General features: G+C 42.1%; 1 protein-coding gene across 2 annotated transcripts in view; it reads right to left on the bottom strand.

Annotated features, from left to right (window-relative positions):
- Positions 1 to 23,091, bottom strand: part of exoc2 (exocyst complex component 2) — a 47,144-nt gene that overhangs the window by 12,302 nt on the left and 11,751 nt on the right. For both annotated transcript variants that reach the window (XM_071486556.1, XM_071486555.1), the window contains exons 3-13: positions 22,892 to 23,068; positions 20,973 to 21,099; positions 18,518 to 18,631; positions 17,177 to 17,301; positions 11,882 to 11,962; positions 10,798 to 10,943; positions 8,869 to 8,950; positions 8,662 to 8,764; positions 6,733 to 6,851; positions 1,143 to 1,256; positions 644 to 768 (exon numbers count right to left, since the gene is read on the bottom strand). In XM_071486556.1, coding sequence (XP_071342657.1) covers positions 644 to 768; positions 1,143 to 1,256; positions 6,733 to 6,851; positions 8,662 to 8,764; positions 8,869 to 8,950; positions 10,798 to 10,943; positions 11,882 to 11,962; positions 17,177 to 17,301; positions 18,518 to 18,631; positions 20,973 to 21,099; positions 22,892 to 23,068 — 1,313 coding nt within the window. The remainder of the gene's footprint in view (positions 1 to 643; positions 769 to 1,142; positions 1,257 to 6,732; positions 6,852 to 8,661; positions 8,765 to 8,868; positions 8,951 to 10,797; positions 10,944 to 11,881; positions 11,963 to 17,176; positions 17,302 to 18,517; positions 18,632 to 20,972; positions 21,100 to 22,891; positions 23,069 to 23,091) is intronic.

The raw sequence follows: 23,091 nt of genomic DNA on the forward strand, positions 1-23,091 counted from the left end.
GAACTTAAAACTTTTTAAACTTTTTTTTAACATGGGAATTGTGTGGTGGTTCATCATTTCAAGATTCATATCTAAAGCTACAGAAATAAAACACCCCAAATAGAACCACAGAGTCCTAAATATTGTGTTTTGGTGTGTAGCTTTAGTGCCTTTATTACAATCAAGTTAAACTCCCAGAAACTAGACTGAAGTCTGGACTAATCCAGTAATATCTCTGTATTAGGCCCCAAAAGAAAAACCATCAAAGAAAAGAATCAACACAGTTCTGTAGAGTCATTGTAATCAATGGGATTTTTTAAACCTGAAAAAAGGGTCAGTTCACCCAAATTACCATGAATCAAGTTTTCTGTCACCAACTGCTTGCGGTGTGTTGTATGGATTATTCAGAGTAACAGGGATATTGTTGCTAGAAGGATGTGTTGCTGCTGCCACTTTTCAACACTCTGAGAACCACAAATGAAACTCTATTCACTTCCACTATTTTGGAGCGGAGGAAGAAATCTCAGACAGGTTTCTCAAAACCTGGTGCAAAAGGACCAAAACTATTTTATATTCCATTAGAGGAAAGTGAGAAATCATTATTTTTGATCATTTATGTGCATTGTATGCTGTATTTTTTTTTCTTGGCTGCCCAGGTATTTACCTCACTAAAAAGACTTCCGTTAACATAAGAGATCCAGAGCTTCCAGAAGTTGGGCAGCTGACCGATCACCACATCTAACAGCTTCTCCACAAACTGCACCTGCTGTGGGGTTTCAAAGCGCCAGGCTGGAACAAAGACAGACACGTATTACACAAACCCACTGACAGTCAATACATATCTATGCTGAGGGCTTTGTGGATGGACAAGCAAACGTCACTATTTTAAAAATGTCAGCCTGATTCTGTAATTCAAAGAATCACAGAGCAAGACATTTAACTTCCTGGCACAGGAGGCTCCAGTTGTTTGTTTTCTGTTTGTGCGGTTACTGATGTTAGGAGAGTCGCTGCAATTTCCTTATAGTCTTCTACAGTGATTCCCCGAAGCCTTGTGCACGCACACACACACAAACAAATGTACACTGTAGAGTCTAGCTCAGACAGGGAAGCCCCTCCTGAGCACTGAGCGAGTGGGTGATTTTGTGAAGTCATGTGGTGCTCACTGCAGGGTCGCGGTGTTCGCAGGCTGCCCCCCTTCTTCAAAGACGCAGTGTGGCTGAGCCTGCCGAGGGCCAACGGACGGGTATCTCCCTCCAGGTCCAGAGCTCCGACACCCACTGGCAGACATAACGAAAAGGAGAGGGGAGAGGAAGGCAGGAGATGAGAAATGAAAACGAGGGGGGGGACACACATACCATATCAAATAATCAAATAAGCCATTTTCATAATTCCACATTCCTCAATAAGCTCAGCAGGCTTTCACACCAAACAATCCTCCCTGGGCCCTCTCTGCCTTTCTTTATTTGTGTTCTGATCCATCTCTGCCCCGGCCCACAGCTGAGAGAATGTCCTGTTGTTTCCAGGATGAGGAAACAGAGCTGTGGGCTTTGCGAGCGCTGGGGTGAAGTGGGTTTACATCGGCCACACTGGGCTCAGTTATGTCTGCTCTTCAGGCGAGCACCGGAGCTCCCCTAGATGGCAACAGGGAGCTGTGCTGCACCGCCGAATGAGAAAGTACTCCTGCAACCACACACTCCTATCTCGGCTCGTGAGATAACCTGAGTGCAATGAATCTGTGAGATTACTTAAGGATAACAGAAGAATGGGGGTGAAAGTTAACAAACAGGAATGAAAGTGAAACGCCACAGTGCTGAGAGGGGATCGGACTTACTACAATGAAAATGAAACAAGTTTGTGCAACGCTGCACTACGCCTACATGTTGTGTGTCTAAATGGTGGGAGACTGAAGGCCACATTTCCAAAACATGTGTCTGACACACACAGAGAAAAGTGTATTGGTGAGTCACAGACTGAATGTAGAGTGTAAGCAAGTATTGAGAAATCCCCAAGCAGAGGAGCAAATGCGGTGATGGCGGTTTACACAGCACAGCAATCCAGTCTAGAAAATGTAAGGAAATTCTCAATTGAGTCAAATTATCTGTAAACAGGCGAAGCTTTTTCACATCACAGATGCACGCGCGCACACACACACACAAATAGCCCATATGGAGCTGTGCGGTCTTTGCCTGTGATGTTTTCCTCTCTCTTTACAGGGATGAGAGCTGCTGTTGATCCAGGTGTCGGCTGAACCCCCGGAGTCCTCAGAATGCACAACTCTGTGTGTGTGTAACAGTTGAGGTGTGAGTGTGCATGTATGCAGGGCTGTCTTGCGTGTTCGAACTATTCGTTATACGACTACGTTGTTTTCTTGTTGAACGTTTTAAGGTTAAAATGTGGAAACCTTTGTGTTTGACTGCTGAAGACACTGAGACAATGTGAGCCACCGCTGCTCACTTCCTCATCAGGTCTGAGGCTTCTCTGCAGGTCGGATGAGTTCCTGTTCCCCATGGGGTCGCTGACCCTGACCACATAAGCCTAAAGCCTACTTTCTGTGTAAACGCACACATATGCACACACACACACACACACACACACACACACACATTCAAGTGAATGTGAAAGTGTGTACCCACATACACACAGATTCCTGTTAAAAAGTGGTATAATTCCCACACCAGAGAATATAAAAAACTCTTTAGATTTTCATGTGTATTTTATGTCCGCAAAGACCCAAAAGCTGTTCTGCTTCCTGTTGCGAAACACTAGCCTCTATATTTTACAGTAAACAAAGTTATTTTGAGCCACTGGCTGCTTAGAAGATGTGTCTGGTAACAGCAGTAAAATGGGGATGAAGGAAAAAACAAAACCAAACAAAAAAGAAAGAAAAAAAAAAAACAGAATCTCTCCTAGAAAGTAAAAAAGCAACAAATAGCAAAAAATACTAGTGTTTGTCCTGCACACTTCATTTTTACAATTTGATTTTCTGCTGTGTTTTTGTATCATTTACATTTTTTCAAATGTGATTTTCACCAGTTTTTTTACCATTAAAAATTATGGTAAAATTATGACCCTTAGGAATATACTGTCCAGCACTGATACATGTAAACATCTGATTAACATGCTAATTGAAGTGTAATAATTACCACGTTTCTGCAAGAGTGGTACTGACTGGGCTCAAATCACAACCGCATGTTTCCCTGTCAAACGCGAGAACGCCAGGATCCCTCTAATTGTTCACTGACAAATCTATTTTCCTACGAACGAAATTTCCTGCTAATTGTATTGACATTGGCAGAAGACGCGCTGTTCAGGAAATAAGAGGACTGCAGTTTATAATTGAATTGGGCAGAGTCAGATTGCAGCACCAGGGCACGATGAGTATGTTTAGACATACGGAAGCAACTTGCACTGCTATGCTTCCTCACAAGAAAACTCTGGTTTCAGGCTTTTGTTCCAACAAAGATGGATGGGTCTATTTTATGTTTGAGGCAATTTATAGGGTAATTAATGGAATCATAACTACACCAGAACGACCTCTGGCCTCATATTCCTGACTGGGGAACACAAGAGACAGAGAAAATGACATCAGTTACCGCAGATACGGCTGACCCATCACAGAGGAATAATCCCTGCAACGTGTGATGCTGACAATAGCATAAAAGACGGCGTATGAATACACGGAGCTGGTACATGTGATACGAGGAGGAAGAGGAGGCCGCCAGCAGAGGAGCTGGCTGTGAGGTACCAGTAAGGGGGATCCTGATTATACAAGAGGAGGGGTGAGGGTAGGAAGGAGGGGGGAGGAAGAGCGGGGTCGGGGGGAATGTAGTGGATGTGGTTTTATGATCGTGGCTGTACGAGGGCTGCCTGGGTGGAGGGATGTTTCAGGAGGCACGGGTTTCGTACTTGGGACGAGAGGAGAGCAGCTACGACTGGGGATGGTAAATATCTACCAGGTGTGTGTGAGGGGAGGAGGCGGAGAGTGTGACAGCAGAGGGGACAGGAGACAGCTGTCTGCAGCAGACACACAGAGCACACAACAGAAAGACGGTGGGATCGTGTGCACCGTCCTGTATGTGTGTATGAGGCTGTTCTCAGCAGGAAAGTGACAGTGCTGGTCAACACATTAATGTACCCTGTGGAGTTTCTGACAAGTGGTCGTGCTGTTTTCACGAGTCCCTGTTTTGTGTGTATTGTGTGCTTGACAAGCACCCAAGCAAAACCCCAGGAACAATCTGAGCCTTAAAGCAGATATTTGTAAGTTTTGCTAATGCCACATAGCTAGTGTTAGCATGAACAGCTGTTTAGTTATCAGTCCTGCAGAGAGTCTCAGCCATCAAGGACAGTCCGACCAGACTGAGGCTAGCTGGTTAGCATGCTAACTTCAGTACAAGAAAAGAAGGGATACTTGAGATATCTGTTGATGAGTAAAGAAATTCAGTTTGATGGTGAATTAGCAATGTTTCTTCAAGAAGTAAACAGCTGTCAATGCTAATGTTAGCTATGTAGTAATAGCTAAACTTACAAATAGCTTCTTTAAAGAAATCTTTGGTGTAGTGGACACAATTGGAATTGCAGGTCACAGGACGGCCACATTGAAACAGCTGCAAAAGGGTGAATAAAGCATCACAAAAACTGCAACAGGACTTTTAGTGTCATCCAAATTCAATCTGTTATGTCCACTTAAAATGAAAAAGCCTTATATGTAAATCATTTATCTGCTATTCAGTGGGAGGAATCAGCAGGAGGTCCGGCAGCTCAGCCAAAGATGGCCCAAATAAGTGAAAGCCTGAGAAAGCATGACAAACTGTTTTTTGGCGCATATGTCCAGTGAGTAAAGTTCACTGGAATGAATTGGGTGGGTTCCACTTTGGAACATGGAGTCCAGTTCTTAATAAATCCATGACCCAAACAAGGATGCATGTGAAGCAACACAAGTAGTTACATAATACACATTCCTGCCGAAGGTTTCCCGTTAATATCACCGATCGACAGATGCTAGTTGGCAGTAATTAACCATGACATGAATGTCAACAATACAGGTTTGAAAGTATTCAAAAATTCAGCTTTGCAAAAGTGTCATGAAGAAAGAACTGCTTTAAACAGGCTGGTTATGCCACACGAGATGTGATGAGAAACACTGAATGTAAACAGAGTTGTGTTTACTTATGAGAAAACTCCACAGGCTACCTTTAAAGATCTCATATTGTGTAAAGGTAGATGTCCATGTCTTCTGATTATAAAGCAGGTCTAGGTTCTATATCAATACTGTGAAAGTATCAAAGCCTCAGTCCACAGAGAAATGCACACAGCCTGTATTCAGAAACTGAGCATTAAATTGAGCTTCAGGACTTCTGGAACTTTGTGATGTCACAACAAAGCAGTCACCACCCTCAGCCATGCCCCAAGCCCCGCCCACTCAGAATCACAAGAGAGGTTCAGAGTCTCTCTTCTGATTGGCTGACAGACCTGTTGTTACTAGATCTCTAGATTATATCTTCTTATAGATATCAACACTTCAAGTAAAACACTGTAAAAGTTTAAAATATGGGACCTTTAAAATGACCTTTAGATTTATATTTCCTTACATGTGATCTCATGTGGTTGTTGCAAATAGGTCACTGAATTTACATGATCACATGATCTCAACAGTGGAGACTGCAACTCATGTCCTGCCTGCTGGAAACAGTCAAGTGTAGTTTTGTTTTAAATACAAACATCTTTTTATATCTTTAACCGAGTCATTTAACTGCCTGAATTTAACTGGATCCAAACTATAATGGTGGTAGATCAGGAAACACTCATCAGTCTCGTTTGATAACAGTCATAAAGGTAATTTTGTCTATTTTTGCAAACCAGCAATCTTTCAGAGTAGTTGGGCTGCTTGTGATTTGCATGTGATTTCAGATTCACTCCCTGCCACATGTTGCTCTGCTGAGGAATGCAAGTGTGGACTGAAAAAGGGGCCATCCCTGACATGATAATCAACTTGATATTTAACTGTGGAGAGGCAGGGAGCAAACCAACCCCCAGATCCATCAAGCCTGAGCCCCGGAAACCACTGTTACCCTTAGCATTAGACATGTTTATGTTCCAGCTGCTCTATGTGAGGCAGCCACCCACTTGCAATGTATTTGTGTGGGTGCCTTTGTATGGGTGCAGGAGTGTGTATGTATATGTGTGTGTGTGTGTGTGTGTGTGTGTGTGTGTGTGTGTGTTCGTGTGTGTTCGTGTGTGTGTGTGTGTGTGTGTGTGTCTCTGAGTGTGGTTGGCGAATCGCTGTTCTTCCTGCATCGACGGTTTCACATCCACATTTTTCTGCTGGCTGATTTAACAGAGGAACAGCTTAATTGGGGTTAATTGTTCCAATCCATCTGTGAAGCTGTGTGCGAGTTTGTGTGTGCAGTAACATGTCAAGCCCTGAAACCCAAATCCAAAGCCAGTGCTGCCTCACTTTCATCTTATTCATATATTCATGAAAAAATAAACACGCGGGCCTTGAGCAGAACAGGCGGGAGGTGGAGGGGGGTGGGGGTGATGACGGAGGGGGGAATGCAGACAGAGAGCTGGTACCACGGAGAGGCAGCTGGCTTTCTCTTTCCTCAGCTATCTCCAGACTCACATGACATCCCCCAGCCCCATGATTGGAAATGCTAAATAGGGGCTTTTCACTTTGTTTAAAGATAGTCAGCTCAGACGTGTGTGTGTGTGTGTGTGTGTGTGTGTGTGTGTGTGTGTGTGTGTGTTTGTCACCTCTCTGGCCACTGATGAACTCATCTCTGCAGTTTTGCATCAGCTGCAGGATCCACTTGTGCTGAGCATAGATGCACTGCCATGCTGGGTCACCTGGAGCGTGCAGGTCAGACAGGTACCTGCACGTGCACAAAACACACAGGTGTGATTAATGGATATTCAAAGACAAGAAACTTCCACATCTGTGAAGTGCTGGCCCGCAGGATGGAGGAGAGAGCTACACACTTTATATATTGAAGGAAAAAGCAACATAAAGTGCCTTTAAAAGAGAGAACAAAATCTCCCACAGGTGTTAAACTGGGTTCAGACCTGGTGACTGTCAAGGCTGTGGAATATTATACACATGTTTATGCTTGATATGTCTCTGCTCAGTTATTCAAGATTTTCCTCTCTTTTTCCCTTCATTTGTATATGAACAGTCAATAGGAGAATAGACACCAATAAAGGACGATGCCTATTATCAAATTAAGCAATAAATCTACAAGATGATATTATCATACAGAATTTCACATTATTGAGCAAAGGTTACTCATGAATTCCCTTTAAAGTCACTGTGTAGTTTTTGAAAATGTCCAAATCTGGCACCCTCCAGTGGAAGCAGCACAAACCAGAGCATCTGTAGCAGAGCGCAATGTACTGTGTGTTGCTACTTCTTCAATAACTTCATTTGAGAAACTCTTATCAATCATATGAATATGGTTTAGGTTTAAAAACAAATACTTATCAACATATCATTATGTGGTATTTTTGACACTGGCTTTAAATATAGTGTTCAGTGGGGTTTAAATGAGAATCATTTCAAAAGATGTTGCAATCACAAGAAAAGAAACAGAGGCTTTCAATAACTGTGTAAATATAAAAGTTCAACAATAAGCAAAAGAAAGAATAAAGTTAAAAAGACTATAAATAAAAAATAATGAAGTCGTTACTGTGAAAATAACATAAATTCAATATGTGAGACTTTTAAGCTAAAAAAAATATTTGTTATTAACCTCTGATAAATTTTGATGCATTCAAAAACAAAACTATGAAATCAAAGTATGAAATAATGGAATTTTTTATGCCTGTGGACCCCACTGACACTTCACCCTCTTACCCACCCCACCCTTCATGATCCTTCTCATAAACGTTTATGTCCTGGACATCACTCAGTGACCTGTGGGTTCTCAGATGAGTCACTCAGGGCTGTGGCGTGGCTCTCTCCACTGTCAACCTATGAAGCAGCCACTCATTTGTTTCTCATTAGGTGGCATCTTTCAAAAGAGCAAGACTCTCTCTCTCACACAAACACACATACACACACGCACACACACACCATCCACAGCAAGAGTAAACAGGAGCTGAGTGGGCGTTCAGAGCTGTGCCTAATGCAGCAGGATGAAAGATGTTGCCGTGTGGTTGAGAACTGGTCTCTGTGATCCTGACAGGTCGGTCTTAACAATAATAAATCGGGAGAGACCGCAAGGATGAATGGACAGACAGATGAAGGGAGGGAGGAGAAGGAAAGAAAGGCGAGGGAGAGAGAAAAATAGAAACAGAAACGGGTAAGTGGGACAACAGAAAGCTGAGAGGGTTAGAGAGCGTTCGGAGAAAAGTGAGAGGCAGATAGAAGAAAGTAGATGGAGGATGAAGTTCTGGTAAATGATGACACAGACATGACAGTCAGACATCAAAGAAATCAAGCGGAGGGTAATGATGGAGTATAAGAGATATGTTATGACTTTCTATTTGATGTTTACAGATTGTACGCAACATCGAGACTGCATAACATATAAAGATGAAGACAAAAAAGTGCAAAATGTGCAGATAATTAACTCATTACTGCAGAGTAAAAACAAATCAAAGTTTATGAGATGTATAAAGACCACAACAGATTACAGACAGATGATTTGAAAGAGCTGTCGCAGGATAACAAAAATATAAAGAGACCTGATGTATCGCTTCTGGTCATGCAGCGTTGACGGCGTCTGCAGAAGTTTCTCCAACAAGAGACTCCTCAGAGCGCCAATCCTCGTCTCAACCTCAGCATACACTACACAGAGTAGAGTAACACCAAATTAATGACGGTAAGCAGTTTCTACAAAGCTGGGAAAAGCTAATTTCATTCATTTGTTGAAAGGAAAAAGATCTGTTTACCTTTTTTGAAAACAGGGACCTCAGTATTGCCGAAAAGAGATTTGGCTTTCTCATAGTCATTGATCACCACATCATAATCTCCCTGGAAAGACAAGTCAGTTCAGTTGGATTCATCAATGATGACACACACTGTGCGTTTAAGCCTCTCTAGCTCCACCCTCTGGATCACAGCCAAAACAAATACACTGTACATACAGGAGAAATAGGATTGAAAAGGCTTTGGTGTAACAATCAATGATCACAAAGCATTGTGCCCAATGTTTCTTTATCTTGTGAGGCCAAAAACAGCTTTAAGGTCCCACAATGTATGAAGTGGCATTTCCATGTGTTTGTGATTATAAAGCAGGTCTAGGTTCTATATTCTAAATCCTGTGAAAGTATCAAAGCCTCAGTCCACAGAGAAATGCACACAGCCTGTATTCAGAAACTGAGCCTTAAAACCAGCCGTCAGGACTTCTGGAACTTTGTGATGTCACAACAAAGCAGTCACCGCTCTCAGCCAAGCCCCAAGCCCCGCCCACCTGGACCCACCATCCTACCTTGCAGGATTTGGTTTCTCTTATCTGAAATGTTTTAATTTTTTTTTTTCACGAGCTACATTGAGATGGTTTTTGATACTTAAGAGTAGAGATTTATCTTCTTGTGGATTTCAACACTTCAGAAGAAGTTTAAGCACCGTCTTAAAAATCCTGACAATAACTGTCAACATACAAAATCTGATCAGGAAAAGTTGAAGTTTACTTACATAGACAGATATGAACGTAATGCAAAATCTACAGCCTCACAGGATTTAATGAACAACTCTGCTTTAACAAAAACATATACATGAGGTTTGAAAAGCTGGGGCAGTACCACTGCCTTTTGAAGCCTGTGTAACAAGCATCAGTGGAAGCTAGGTGCTTGGTTTATTTGTTTTTGATTGTTTGGGTTTGTTCACATGTATATATTTATGTATTTATTCACTGTATGTCTTCCGTTTTATTTTTAATGGTTGCTAAAAGACTAGTTTACCACAAAATGACAATAAAATTAAGTTAAGTGGAGTGAAGTGAGGTTACACTTTGGGGCTGACTGGTAATTGCATGGGAAGCTTCTCATGGGAGCCATTAGGTTTCACGATAGCTTGTTTTTGGAATATTAAGCCACAGGACTTGGTGGTCTGCACAGTGAAAGCATTCTTCTCTGCTGCCACATTTCTAGACAACAATGTCCTGTTTTGACAGCTAAATGAACTCAGGAGTAGTTTCATTAACACCAGGATGAAAACAATGGCATCACAAATAACCAGATCTAAACACTGCATCGTCAGGGAAGTCCCTTGAGTGCAGACTGGAGAATAGATTTTTACAACCTCCATCACACAGAGCAATGAAAGCTTTCCTCTCTGGATGAATGATCTAATATCTCATTACAAGCAGTAACCTCCCAGGTTGAAAAATTAAGCCAACAGGGAAGTGCCAAAAGCTGCAGTTCCTCTAGTGACCACTAGAGTCTGGCTCCAGCAGTGAGTCAGTCCCCATAGACTCCCATGTTAAAATGTCCAACTTTACAACAGGAATAACATGTTTACAGCCTGGTACAAAAACGGTTTTGGTCTCTAGAGCTAATTTCCTCCTTCATGAAGACTGTACAGAGGCAATGTAACTCAACGTTTACATTTTATTAAAGCTTAAAGTTCTGCATAATTGAGGGCATGTCACTTTGATTGACAGGTGAGTGAGTGTATGTTTGCCACAAACCGGCATTCACCGAAGTCTCAGCTCCACACTTGCCCCACCTCTTTGCCCAGTTTTGGATTAGCTGGGAGTTAGGCAGAGTCAGGCGCTGCCAAGATGGCGAGGACAGTAGTTGACATTTACATATGATGTGTGCTGGTGTTGGTTTTGGTGTTTTGTTCACCACATGTACAAACTTGTGTGTGACTTGTACCTTTTGGATATTGCGTTCGATGTTGAGTGGCAGGTTGAAGAGAAACTTGAAACGTTGCAGCACGTTGAGTGCGTTGCGTGTGGAGTCAGCTTTGTCTTTCCGCCCCAAGACCTCCTGGAAAAGAGTGTCTGCAGTATCACTCGCTCCTACAAGAGAGACAGAGAGAGGAAGAGTGAGTGAGAGTGAAAGAGCCAGGAGAAAATGAGAAACTGGGATACTAGTAAAATAAATGCAGATACCACATTTCCCTCTTATTGTCGACCTCTGGTTTTCTTCCTGCTCTGTGTATTATCTGACAGAGAGAGTAGAGGCTGAGGGGCTAAGGAGAAAGTGACAGCTATCTCTTCATCAGACAGCTCGGTGGAACCTTTGCACAGCTAACCGGCTTCGTGGGTGGCCTCGGATGTGCCGTCACATAGAAAATCCCAAGTTCTTCTAATCAAAACAAAACCCCACCCCCCAAAAACAAAATCCCTGAAGGGGAAACAGCAAAGGACCGAACAGAGGAATATTTCACATTCTTCACTCACCAATCTGAGTTGCCATGAAAGCTGGCGTTCCTGTTACATGATTTGCTGATTGGTGCTGTGTGTTTGATGCGTTGGGTTTTCGGGGGGCGAACAGTGGCCTGGGCCCATTGGGCTGTGGGACCTCAAGTCTGAGGTCCTGAGGATGAAAGCTACATCCGGCCGGGAGGATTATTTACACTAGACCCCGGGAAAAGGACCTGCTTGTTAACCCCCCATTAGAGCAGTCACATTATCAAAAACGAGACGAGAGGGTGGGAACGCAGGATCTGCTGAGGGATCTGCTCGCTTCAGAGAGGATGACCCACAAAGGTGACTGAACACACACAGCGTGCATGTGTTTGGTCTGTATGGACAGTGTTACAGTGTGTGACAAGAGCTGGATACTGAAGATATTGGCCCCTCTCATCTTCACTTTGACTCCTTTTGATCTTTGAATTTGACTTTTATCTAAACCTGAATAGAATCAAACACAGGATATATATATATAATTATCCCCCAAAAATTAGTCTGAATACTAACATAGGGAGTGTTTGCACTAAATGAATGATGCTTACTGTTGAGGATGTTTTCCAGTCGCTGGGTCATCGATCCCTCCACTCTCTCTGTGCCATCACACTCCAGTCTCTGGTGGATTGCTGCAAAATAAGTCAGTAATTAATTCATATTTTACAGACACTGTGACAAAACACACTGCAATAAAATCAGAGAAACAACCAATGTTTGCATGAATGTGGACCTGGTAAGAAATGTGGGAAAAAAAAAAATCTGACAATAATTTTAGGTTCTCTGTGCTGTTAGAGTAACCAACGATCAATCCCCGGAGACAGGAACATTTTCAATTTCAGGAACCGAAGGTAAAACAATAAACAGGCCCTAAACCAGTGATAGATGGAAGATAACCTCGCCGGTTCTCCGCCCACAGATGCTGCTATTGAACCCACTCCCCCCTGCGCCTGTTCCCACACAACAGAGGACCTGTCCGTGTCTCAGCGGTGACTGTACCGGATCAATTCACCTAACCAAAGCCACTAATAGCACAGTTCTGTGGTCTTGGGACATTTGGAACCCTTTGACCTGAAGGTAATGTGAATCTAAAATGTTTCAACTGTCTGAAAAATAACATTTGGGAGAGCAGAGCTGGAGGTCTGGACGCCAAAAATGACTCCTGGAGAGGTTGGGGGGGGGGGGGGACTCTCCGATGGCTTGTATCCATCACTTAGCATGAAGACCTTTACGCGGGAGAGGGAATTTTGAAAAGAGGGAATAAGGGGAAGAAAACAGAGAGAGAAAAAGACGGAGAGCGAGTGGTGTGGCTACCCTCGTGAATAAATAAATGGTGTGCAGCAGCGGGCAGCTGGGTGCTGAGAGCTGCAGTGGGTTTATTGACAAAGTGGAAGAGGGGTGGAGAAGGTTTAAGAGACCTTCTCATACATACTTGTGGGGCGATTCAAATATGCAACAGGCAGACATCTCAAGAATGAAGTTAAGACACAGAAATGTGGGTAAAAAAAAAAAAAGAAAAGAAAAAGGATAACGATCCTCTCATTTCTCTTCCCTGCCTTCCTTCTTCTCTCACAGTTGTTCCACTACAAATACTGGCTGTTAGCAGAGCGTCGGAGACAGCAGAGGGAGCAGGAGGCAAAGTGGAGGGGGAGAGTTCTGTAAATAAATATGTGGGTCCATTCTGACAGACAGAAGCCTCAAGGCAGAGACCGAGGTATTCCTAAAACACGCTGTTCAAACATGCCATTGCCTAATCAGAGCAGACGTCCCTGGCCCTTTCACGGACCTCTCGACCAGCAGAAAATGCGGCCAGATGCAGGTTAGGACTAAAGCACGTAGACGTGGGAGTGTATATTGGAGCATACACACAAACACACACACTCCAGGTCTGCTTCACATCCCCACACTCCCCCTTCTCCCTGTTGCCAGCTGTGTGTCTTCTGCGTCTGTCACACAGTGAAGGGCCGATGACGTCACAGCTAACCTAAACATCAGGTCAGGGTCCGGATAACACACGCAGCCAGGACCTGAGGAAGAGCTGCAGCTCCCGCTTCACTTCCTGGAACCATTGAGGAAAAAAAATGAATAAGAATAAAAATACAGTGTCCCTGGATTCTAAAGCTGGAGATGTTTTGACTCCTGCTGGGGCTGGGGGCTCAGGGAATAGGCCCTGGGAATCTGGCATTTTTGGAACATGGTAGCCGTTCCGTTTCCTGCGTCACTGGGAGACTTCCTTTTCACACAACAATGAAAAACCTCAAATTTCAACATTTCAGTAGCAACAATCCTGGACTCCCTGACAGACTGTCAGTCAGTCAATCAGCCGGAGAGTCTCTGTCTCAGAGACACGGCTCAGTTTGTCACCGAGGCTCCACAACCAAACAGTCGCCATGGCCAAAAACCTTCCATTTCTTTCACCAGTCTGTGGTGGTTCACATGGAGTGTTTACAGAGCTACTTCTTTCATCACTACCAAAAAAAACAAAAACAAAACCTCCTTCAAACAAGTAAAATATTGTATCAAACACAAACTCTCCCAAGGGGGAAAACTATTTATTTTTTTTTTAAGTTGATAAAAGACATGAAACTTGACATATTGGTGCTTGAACCTATATTATTTGATTACATGCCCATTTAGCCCCACAGCATACCTCAGATTTTCCACCCCAGTAACAAGGCCACCTGACAAAGGTAAAAGTGCTTATATCTACAGGATCTAACCTGTGACTCAGTCTGAGTCATGCTGACTAACTGTTACTTACGTCTCAGGTTGTCCACCCACCTTTACACATACATCAGACATCTTGTTGTCTCCCTTCTCTTAAATTTGGGCTAAAATTAGGTTTTTACTTCATAGCTATTATAAAATGAGACATATTCTTGACATTTTCAACTTTCAACTTCTTTTTTTGTTGTCAAGGATGCACACATCTGACTTTTTTATTCTGATAATAATTCCAATACCCCAGCTCAGGATATCTGCCAGCAGTTTCTCTATCTCATAAGAGCGATCTGTCTTCCCTAAATCCCAAACATTTTTTATCTAAAGTATCATGAGAGCAGGAATTACTGTGATGCTAAAACAGTCAGCTCACTGTAAATTCACAAACACTGAATTTGATCATGACATTGATGAGGAAATTATACTGCATGTAGATTGGTCCATCTGGTGAATAATATATCTGCTTATTAATGTCAGTAACAATTCCCCAACTGTAGGTTGGTTAGGATGGGATCCTTTGTCCCAATTTAAAAAACACAGTGCAATTTGGATAAATGCTTTGGCCAAAATAAAATTACAAACATATAAGAGTTGAATGAGTTCCAGTTCATTCCTTGTACCATGCAACTCTTGTGAGGACATGCAACTTGATCATGTACTTCTGATCTGCTGTAGGCTTTAGGAACACAACCGTACTTAATAGCTGGCTGCAGCTCCCAGTCTTGATTCTCCATTTCCTAAAAGCCAACATTAGCTAACTAACCCAAACAGCAGTGTAATTAACAAGACTGGGGATTTGTAGATGCAAAAGTCTGAACTGTGTGATTAAGCGTAGAGTTCATAGTTCATTAAAATGAGACATGGGATTTTGTTTTGCTATTTCTGTTGGGGATGGTTAGTTATACTGGAGAGCAATTAAGAGGCAATTAGTGGGGAGAAGAAAAAGAGAAAGGGGGAGAGAAACCCCATGGATATTAAAGTCAGAGTCCTGCTGTTTGCTCTAAATATTTTCTATCCGCCTCATTTCTCTTTCCAGATTTGGCTTCTCCCACTTGTTTCGACCTTGCCAGCAGCAGTACACTTGCATTAAAAAATAACTCCAGACTTCTATTAAAGTCATCAATAAAAATCTCACATGCAAGCAGAACTGAAAATAAATATTAGGGGAGACAAAAATGTCTTGATGGTGAACTGAGAGGGCTGTAAGCACTACAGCAACCTCTAACACAGCACATTGTGAGCAAGGAAAACACACAAGCACCCTGTTAATTTCTTTTTTTTTTCACTGTTAATTTCTTTTAAAATTTACACAGCCCCATCTCAGGTGAGGTTCATTTGGACTGACTCAGAACAACAGAGAGCTGCCAAATGCTGCCGAGAGACAAAGAAAGGATTCACAGTCGCTCAAACAGCTGTGCTAACTAGGCCTGGCAGTGAGCTACTGCAGAGCTGTCTCGAGCTGGCTGGCTGCTAGCAGCGTGCTGGCTGGTATGTCGGTTTGGCTGACCATACGTAGTATACAGAATATCTCCACTTGAGCTATCCATTCTGGGCCACCACTTCATTTTTCATGACTGAGAGCCAAAAGTTGGCCAAGAAAGGATGTTGTAGTGCTGTAATGAGTCCTGGTGAGAAGACAGGACTCAGAAATTTGACATTGTTTTTTTGTAGAGATGTATGATATTTGAGGAGTGGACACTTATGGATTCACAACTCTGAGTACCTGCTCTTAAATTACACAGTTTATATACAGCAGTGTTGCATTTTGGGCCATCTGTAGTTCCATTATTAATAACCTAGCAAGTTTGTTTATAGGTATAATTAGACAGAGCTTTCTAATTGCTCCTCCTCGTGTCTGATTGCCATGACGGAGGTAAGGACAGGACAGTCTGGAAAATACCAACAGCTAAAAATAATGATTACGACCTTATTTAAAAGATTTGGCCATGAAGAAATGTCTGCTAGCCACACCTGAAAACACAGGTACACAGATGTGACAGTTATGCTTTAAAGTGGCATTAATTGATTTGTTTTGGTCACTTTGGCAAAGCTGCTAACATCAACATGTCATTAAGTTTGTTAACAGAAAATGTGTAAGCAAACATTTGTTTACACATCAAGCAGACACAGAGCAACGTTACCATTAAGCCTCAGGCCACTTTACCTAACGTTGCTTATTAAGAGAGCTATTATTGATCAGGGTTTTCTTACAGTCAGGCCAATATAGTGAATCCCATCCTGTTAAACAGGTCATGAAGCATCACTATAACCTCTTGGTCCACAGGTCACTTGAGTCCAGCCGTGGTATGCTGCTTCCTCCGTGTGTGGAGACTGTACATTTCCCATTGGGGCAGTGGGCACACAGTAGGCACGCTCAGTCTGAACGTGAGAATGACTGTGCATTGTTCCCATTGGTCATATTGGGTCTGTTATCAGCACTATCAGTCCTAATACTCTGGCCTGCATTGTGTTGGGCTGCTCCGTTTATTTAGATTCAGCCACTAACAATGAAAACATTGCCTCTGTCCCCACCGGGGCACAAACATAGGGAAAGCAATAATAATAATGATGGAGGCAGAAAAGTGTACGTATAAATAGTACGCGGAAGTAACTGAGCGGTTATGGCGGGAGCAGAGAGTAAACAGACAAAAGTATGAATGATGAAGCGAACAATTGATTCGAGGTACCTGGCAGAGCGACAGCAGTCAGTCTCTGCTACCTTGAAATCTTTTTGGCACCAGAAGGTCAATGAGTGTGTGTGTGTGTGTGTGTGTGTGTATATGTGTGTGTGTGTGTGTCCACTTCCTGGCTCTAGGGAGACTCAAGCGAGACTGTGTGACAGGTGAGAGCTGATCTCATTTTGATGAAGGTGAATTAGCCATGTTGTGGTTGGCTGGTGTAACAGAAGTACAAAGTGGAGGGTGTTCACACAGCGTCCAAATGAGCCTCTTTAATCAACCACTGCTAAACCGCAAAAAATCCTGAGACGTATGCACACTTTCCAAAAAAAATCAAGAGCTCCTTTTGGAGCAGAGATGAAGAGTGATGATTTGGAAGTTTGTGTATTTATTGCAGACCATTTGGTAAAGTTCCACAGCAGACAAAAATGTGTTAATCCCTCTCACCTGCTAGAGCGTCCTGGGCCTCAAAAAACGTACTGAGGCCTCCTTTTACATAAGCCAGACTCCCCTCATTCTTCTTAGTAGCCTGTTTCTTCAGGTTACTGGCTGCGACCTTCAACTGCTCAAAACTGAGAAAACAACAAAAACAATATTTCCAGGTCATTAAAGACTGTAACCAATCATTAGTTTCCTTTATTTTTTTTCAGCACAGGCCGCAAAGAGGTCTTCAGATAGCTTATTTTGTGCACAGTCCAAAATCTGATTATACAGAATTTTAAATGATGAAATGAAAAAACAGAGAACTGCAAATCTAGACACTGTGACACCCTAATATTATTCCGTAATTTTGTTGTCTAAGTATGATTAACTATATAACTCCTATGCAGCGTTTATGTCTGTGGAGAGAAACCTGATTTCTGGACACACACATCTGTGGCCCAGTGTGAGTGCGTGTGTCTGTGTGTCAGAGTCTTGAGTGAGGTTTCCTCCGCAGGAAGAAACAGTCACCCAGCGAGGTCCAAACAGAGGCCCCTGGTCATGCTGGATCCTGGGGTCTGGGTTACTCGGAGGCTAAGCAGGGGGAGAGGAAGCCAGGAGAGTCCAAAATAACTCTCCTCTGCCCTGACATGACAGTCAACTGGGATCGGGCTTTTGGGTCAGCAGACAGCCTCGTCTACAAACCTCACTGCTCTGTGAACGACCAACTGACCGTGTGTAGATCAACATCAAAATAAAAGTCATAAAACTGTGTTTATTCTCTGTCTTTTTTCTTTCATGCATTCTTTCATTTTCCTTTCTATTCATTCATCCCAGACTGAGCCAAAAGATGGCAAACAACAATTATTCTATCAATTATTTTCTTGATTAATTGATTAATCATTTAGTCACTTGGTGTGTGAAACCTCAGCGAATTATAGAAATGTTTTATCTGACCAACAGTTCAAGGCCCAAATATATATCATGGAAGAAAATGAAAAAAAAAAGAACATATTCAAATCTGAAAAACTGGAAACTGATTAATGATTGACTGATCAATTAATCAAATATTTGCAGGTCTACTAAACCAGAATCATTTGTTGGCTTGGCGAGAGTGTAGAAGGTAATGTTACTTTCACAACACATGGATTTACCTGACAGTGATCTTCCCTCCTAGCAAGGAGTGTCACTGGAAGCCCTGCTGAAAAGGCACCAAAGGAACCAGCAGCAGTTGGTAGCACAGTGACCCTGACTGTTGCAGTGCCAAGCCAAAGGGAATCAAGCCCAGCAGTTTTGCCTTCGAGGTTATCATTTCCAATTCCTTATTATTATCTGTGAGGGATGGTAACTTGAGATTAGTGAACCTACCTGGATCCTGCATGGTTTTCTATGAGGTACCAGGTGGCAGAAAAGTTCTCACTGGTGAAGTCCCCACTCATTCCTGGAAATGTCAGCTCCATGTCACTCTGTGGGATTTTGCCTCTGGGAGATGAAAAGATGCACAGTATGTAGATGTACAATATTTAAACAATAGAAAACACCGGATGAAATTTTACACTAAAATAAAGAACTCATGTAATAAATATAATAAATATATTTGTGAAAAACTGTGACTGAGTAGGGCTTATCAAAAGAATCATGTAAATTATGGGATACATTTTTTATTTGATGTTGGCATCTGTATTTCCAGCAGGGGGCAGTATACAGTCAAGAACTACCCAGGCTGGGAGAGCTTGGCGTGGGAAGTGCAGTATGTGACGCCTGGGTGCCCCTGGAGGACCCAGTACTCATTAGGGAGTCTTGATCTCCACTAATGACCCGTGGTCTACACAAACCAAACCCCCACCACCACCATCACCACCCACTCTGCAGTTACACACACATATGTAGAAAAACCAACACACCGACAGCACAGTATTGAAGTCGGTGAAACTGAAAATCCATACACATGAATACACTCTGTGCCGAATGCATGCATGCACATACACACACACACACACACACACACACACACACACACACACACACACACACACACACACACACACACACACACACACACACACACACACACACACACACACAAATTCATGCATATCAACAAAAAATAATGATTATTTCTACAAATCATCAGGATGTAAAATATTATTAAGACAGATAGAAACATTGCAGTGGTAAAGATGTGAAACTGAGTAAAGTTTCTAATGTCTAAACTCTCACTATATATTATATCTTGGGTTAAATAAATAAAACTGAAATTAACTTAATTTTTAATACCTTTTTTTTTTTTTTTTTTAGAAATTCATACACAAGAAAAATCTTAAATGTAAAAGAAGAAGTGAGTGTATTGGTCTCATTCCCTAGAAAACCCAGAGGAAAACAAACAATACAATACAAAACACTGCTCTGTAATCTTACGTTCAATAATCACTGGAGTCCTTAGCTACAGAATAAAGATTCAATAACTGACACCATCAGGGCTGTTACACACTCTTGTTTGTAGGTACACAGTGCACATAGATGTAGTTTAAAAATATTCAAGCTCTCCATATTCAGTAGGTGTTAGATGTTGTACTATATTATATACTATCAAAAGTTGTTGATAGAACTCACTCTTAACTGGAAAGTTTCCTCTGGAGTCCTGAGTCAGGCTGCACCAGCTTTTCATATCTCCATCACTCAGTTTATGCGTGAAATTCTGAAGTGGCAACTAGTTTCAACTAGTGTTTCAATCTAAAGTGGGTTGCACTGTTAAAACTCAGGGAATGTCTTGTGTAGAAAAACCCTTAGTTGTGTGTAAATCAGTTGCAGGAAACATCTGCAGGGCAGCAAACAGTAATATAAATTCTGAAGATACTGCAGCTTGGTCTATAGAAAGCAATATGCTACCTACCTGCAACGTTGCATCAGTTTACACCATTATATGATGTTGTTCATATGATCAATTCTCCCCTTATATATACATACATATATAAATATATAGTGTTGTGTTGTGCCAACTAAAATCAATGTGAGATCTACTTTGCATGGTTCACCCCGTTTTAATTTAGTGATTGATCAGTCTCCACTTGGTAAACACTTGTTTTATAACTGAGCCAAGTATGACGTAACCAACAGCTGGCGTAAACAGCTACAGCTAAATAACCATCCAGTGACATCACTACACAAAGACGTACACAACCACGTAGACAGACCAGACAACAAGGTGCTGCTTTCAAACAAACAACACATCTCCTGCTTTTGAATTCCTTCATGTAACAGATCAACTGACACTAATATATGAACACACAGAGAGTGTGTTCATATATTAGTGTCAAAGAGAACTGACTATGTATGCTGGATGTTTAATGGAACCCTGGGAGGTGAGTGAATGGTACGGCCTGTTTATAGGGGTCTTGTCTCTGGTCACGAGCGGTCACTTGCCCCCGGCCCCTCTAAACCAAACAAACACTAACCCAGAAATGCCAGAACCTGACAACACAAACTATACATTACAACTTGTGTGCTCCCCGCCAGGCGCATGGGAGGCAGCACCACGCTGCGTACATGCGTATGGGTCACTGCTTTAGCTCTTTCCAAATCCCTGTCTATCGTCGTCCTCTCTGCTTTACTCTGGTTCCAATCCCTCTATGCAGTGGTTAGAGGCTGTTCAGCCATTGCTGCGTTGGCATAATATTTCAAACGCCTGCATATGGGGAGAGTTTGTTTCTGTTTAGGGATGTAAACCATGACTCAATGACTAGAGCGCGTGTGTTTATGGTGGTGTGATTGTGCTGAGCGATTTTTGTGTGTGTGTTTGTATTTGTATGTTCTTGCTCTGTACTTGTCTATGTCAATGCCCAGTGGATTGCTGGGTCGCAGGGAGAGGGGGGAGATGCCTTTGTTGCGGTCTGTCCTCATGTCGTAGTAGTTCATCTCATCCACCCACACGGCAGACTGGTCCAGGATACCTGCAGGACAGGGCAAGACCGATGAGACACACGTCACTGAGCTCGACAACACATGCCAGATGTACACTCACTCACTCACTCTCTCACTCACACACACACACACACACACACACACACACACACACACACACACACACACACACACACACACACACACACACACACACACAGTCTCTCTGTAACTGCACACACTCAAACATGCACATTCAATATACCCAGTATCATGTAGGAAACACTTGTGGCTCCACACTCTTTTATTTATTTGTTTTATATTATACTATCTGTACCTTATATTATGTTTGACTTTTTAAATCGTTCATTTTGTGATTGTGTTTGTCTGGAAAGTCGTGGAAGAGAGATCTGCAGTGGTGGAGAGAGCTCAGGTTAACACATGCAAATGGGCAGGACACAAGCAAACGATGGAAATATCTCCCTTATTTTCATGTTGCATTAAGTAAAAATGCTGAAAATAAATAAAACAAAAGCAACTGAGAGAAACACTTTCACCAATTTAACATATATGCAACATAAAGAAACACAGCAAATTGTATATAGCGACAGAAGTTTCCTTATAGACATGCTGGTGTAATTAGTAAGAAACTAACAGTATGTGTATATTCAATATCTCTAGTGATATCTGAATCATACACTTTATAGTTAAAACTAAAATAAACACTGCTCGCTGATTTTCCAACATCACTTATTCGTGGTCAACTTTACAGACATGTTCATCTCCTTTCAGTCATCGAGTTTCTCGATTTCTTTTGTGTTTTATTTGCAATTTGTCAAAGTGATGAACATGTTTTTTGTTTTTCTTTTTGTTTATGTTTTGTGTACTTAAAAGTTGCAGAGCGTGGCGCTCCCTCACCCACTGTAGAAATCTGTCCTCTTTTGTGCTTTCTGAGCATCCTCCCATTTTTTTTATCCTGATAAATCTTGTTTTTGTGAAAAAATGCTCCTTGAAATAAAGGTCTATGCACACACAGGGTGATACAGATTGTGGAGCCTTTTGAGACAAACTTGAGATTTGGGGGAAATTAAATTACAATATAGCAACTGGCTGGGAGAAGCACTGAAGTTATTTCACAGAATTTAATCAATAACAATATCAACCGATTAGGGCCTATCGATATGCAAATAACATTATATTGTGATTATTTTGGCAGATATTGCGACGTGTCAAGATTTCACTTGGAATGGTTATTTCATTTTCACTGAAAAAAAAAAATTAATGATGATGACATGATTTTTCTTGGGCCTTATATCAAACAAACATGTTCCTCTTTACATCTGGAGAGCATGATTTATCGGCCGGGGCAACTCTGAAGCACCACAATGCTTTATTTACAGTATGTTGTGACACAATTTATGTTTTTCAAAAAACTGCAGCTCCTGTGATTTTTATATTCCACTTTGATTTCAATAATATTACAATTAACTGTGCAGCCCTACAACTGATTCATTGTTTTTCATTGTCATCTTTTATCACATAAATACTCTGGTGCCACTCAAATTTGAGGATCATCTGTATTTCTTTGTTTTATATCATTATCACTTCAATATGTTTGGGTTTTGAGCCGTTGGTTGAAAACAACAAAACATTTGAAGACATCACTGTGAGATCTGGAAAATTATGTCAAGCACATTTCACTATTTTCTGACATTTCTTAGATTCAATAATAAATTGATTATACAAAAAAAGGAACCAAGCCATGAACTGCTAATGGAAATAATTATTAGCTGCAGTCGCGACTACTTTTGTCTGTTATTCTGTGTGTTTTCTGAGTCTTACCAATCCTCTCTGGTCTAAGCAGCTTGAATGAGACCGTGGAGGTGCCGAGGCCTCCGGACTTGGTGGTGACGATGATCTCTCCCTTGTCGTCTTTGGCAGGACCCACGCGGCACACTATCTTGCTGGCTGACATCCACTCGGCTGTCAGCAGGCAGTTATGGCCGCAGATCAACAGACCTGAGACGGAAGAGGGAGGCAGA

Source organism: Trachinotus anak, unplaced genomic scaffold, assembly GCF_046630095.1.
Source record: "Trachinotus anak isolate AG129_WGS33_773 ecotype Australia unplaced genomic scaffold, CSIRO_AGI_Tana_v1 ptg000010l, whole genome shotgun sequence".
Classification (NCBI taxonomy): domain Eukaryota; kingdom Metazoa; phylum Chordata; class Actinopteri; order Carangiformes; family Carangidae; genus Trachinotus; species Trachinotus anak.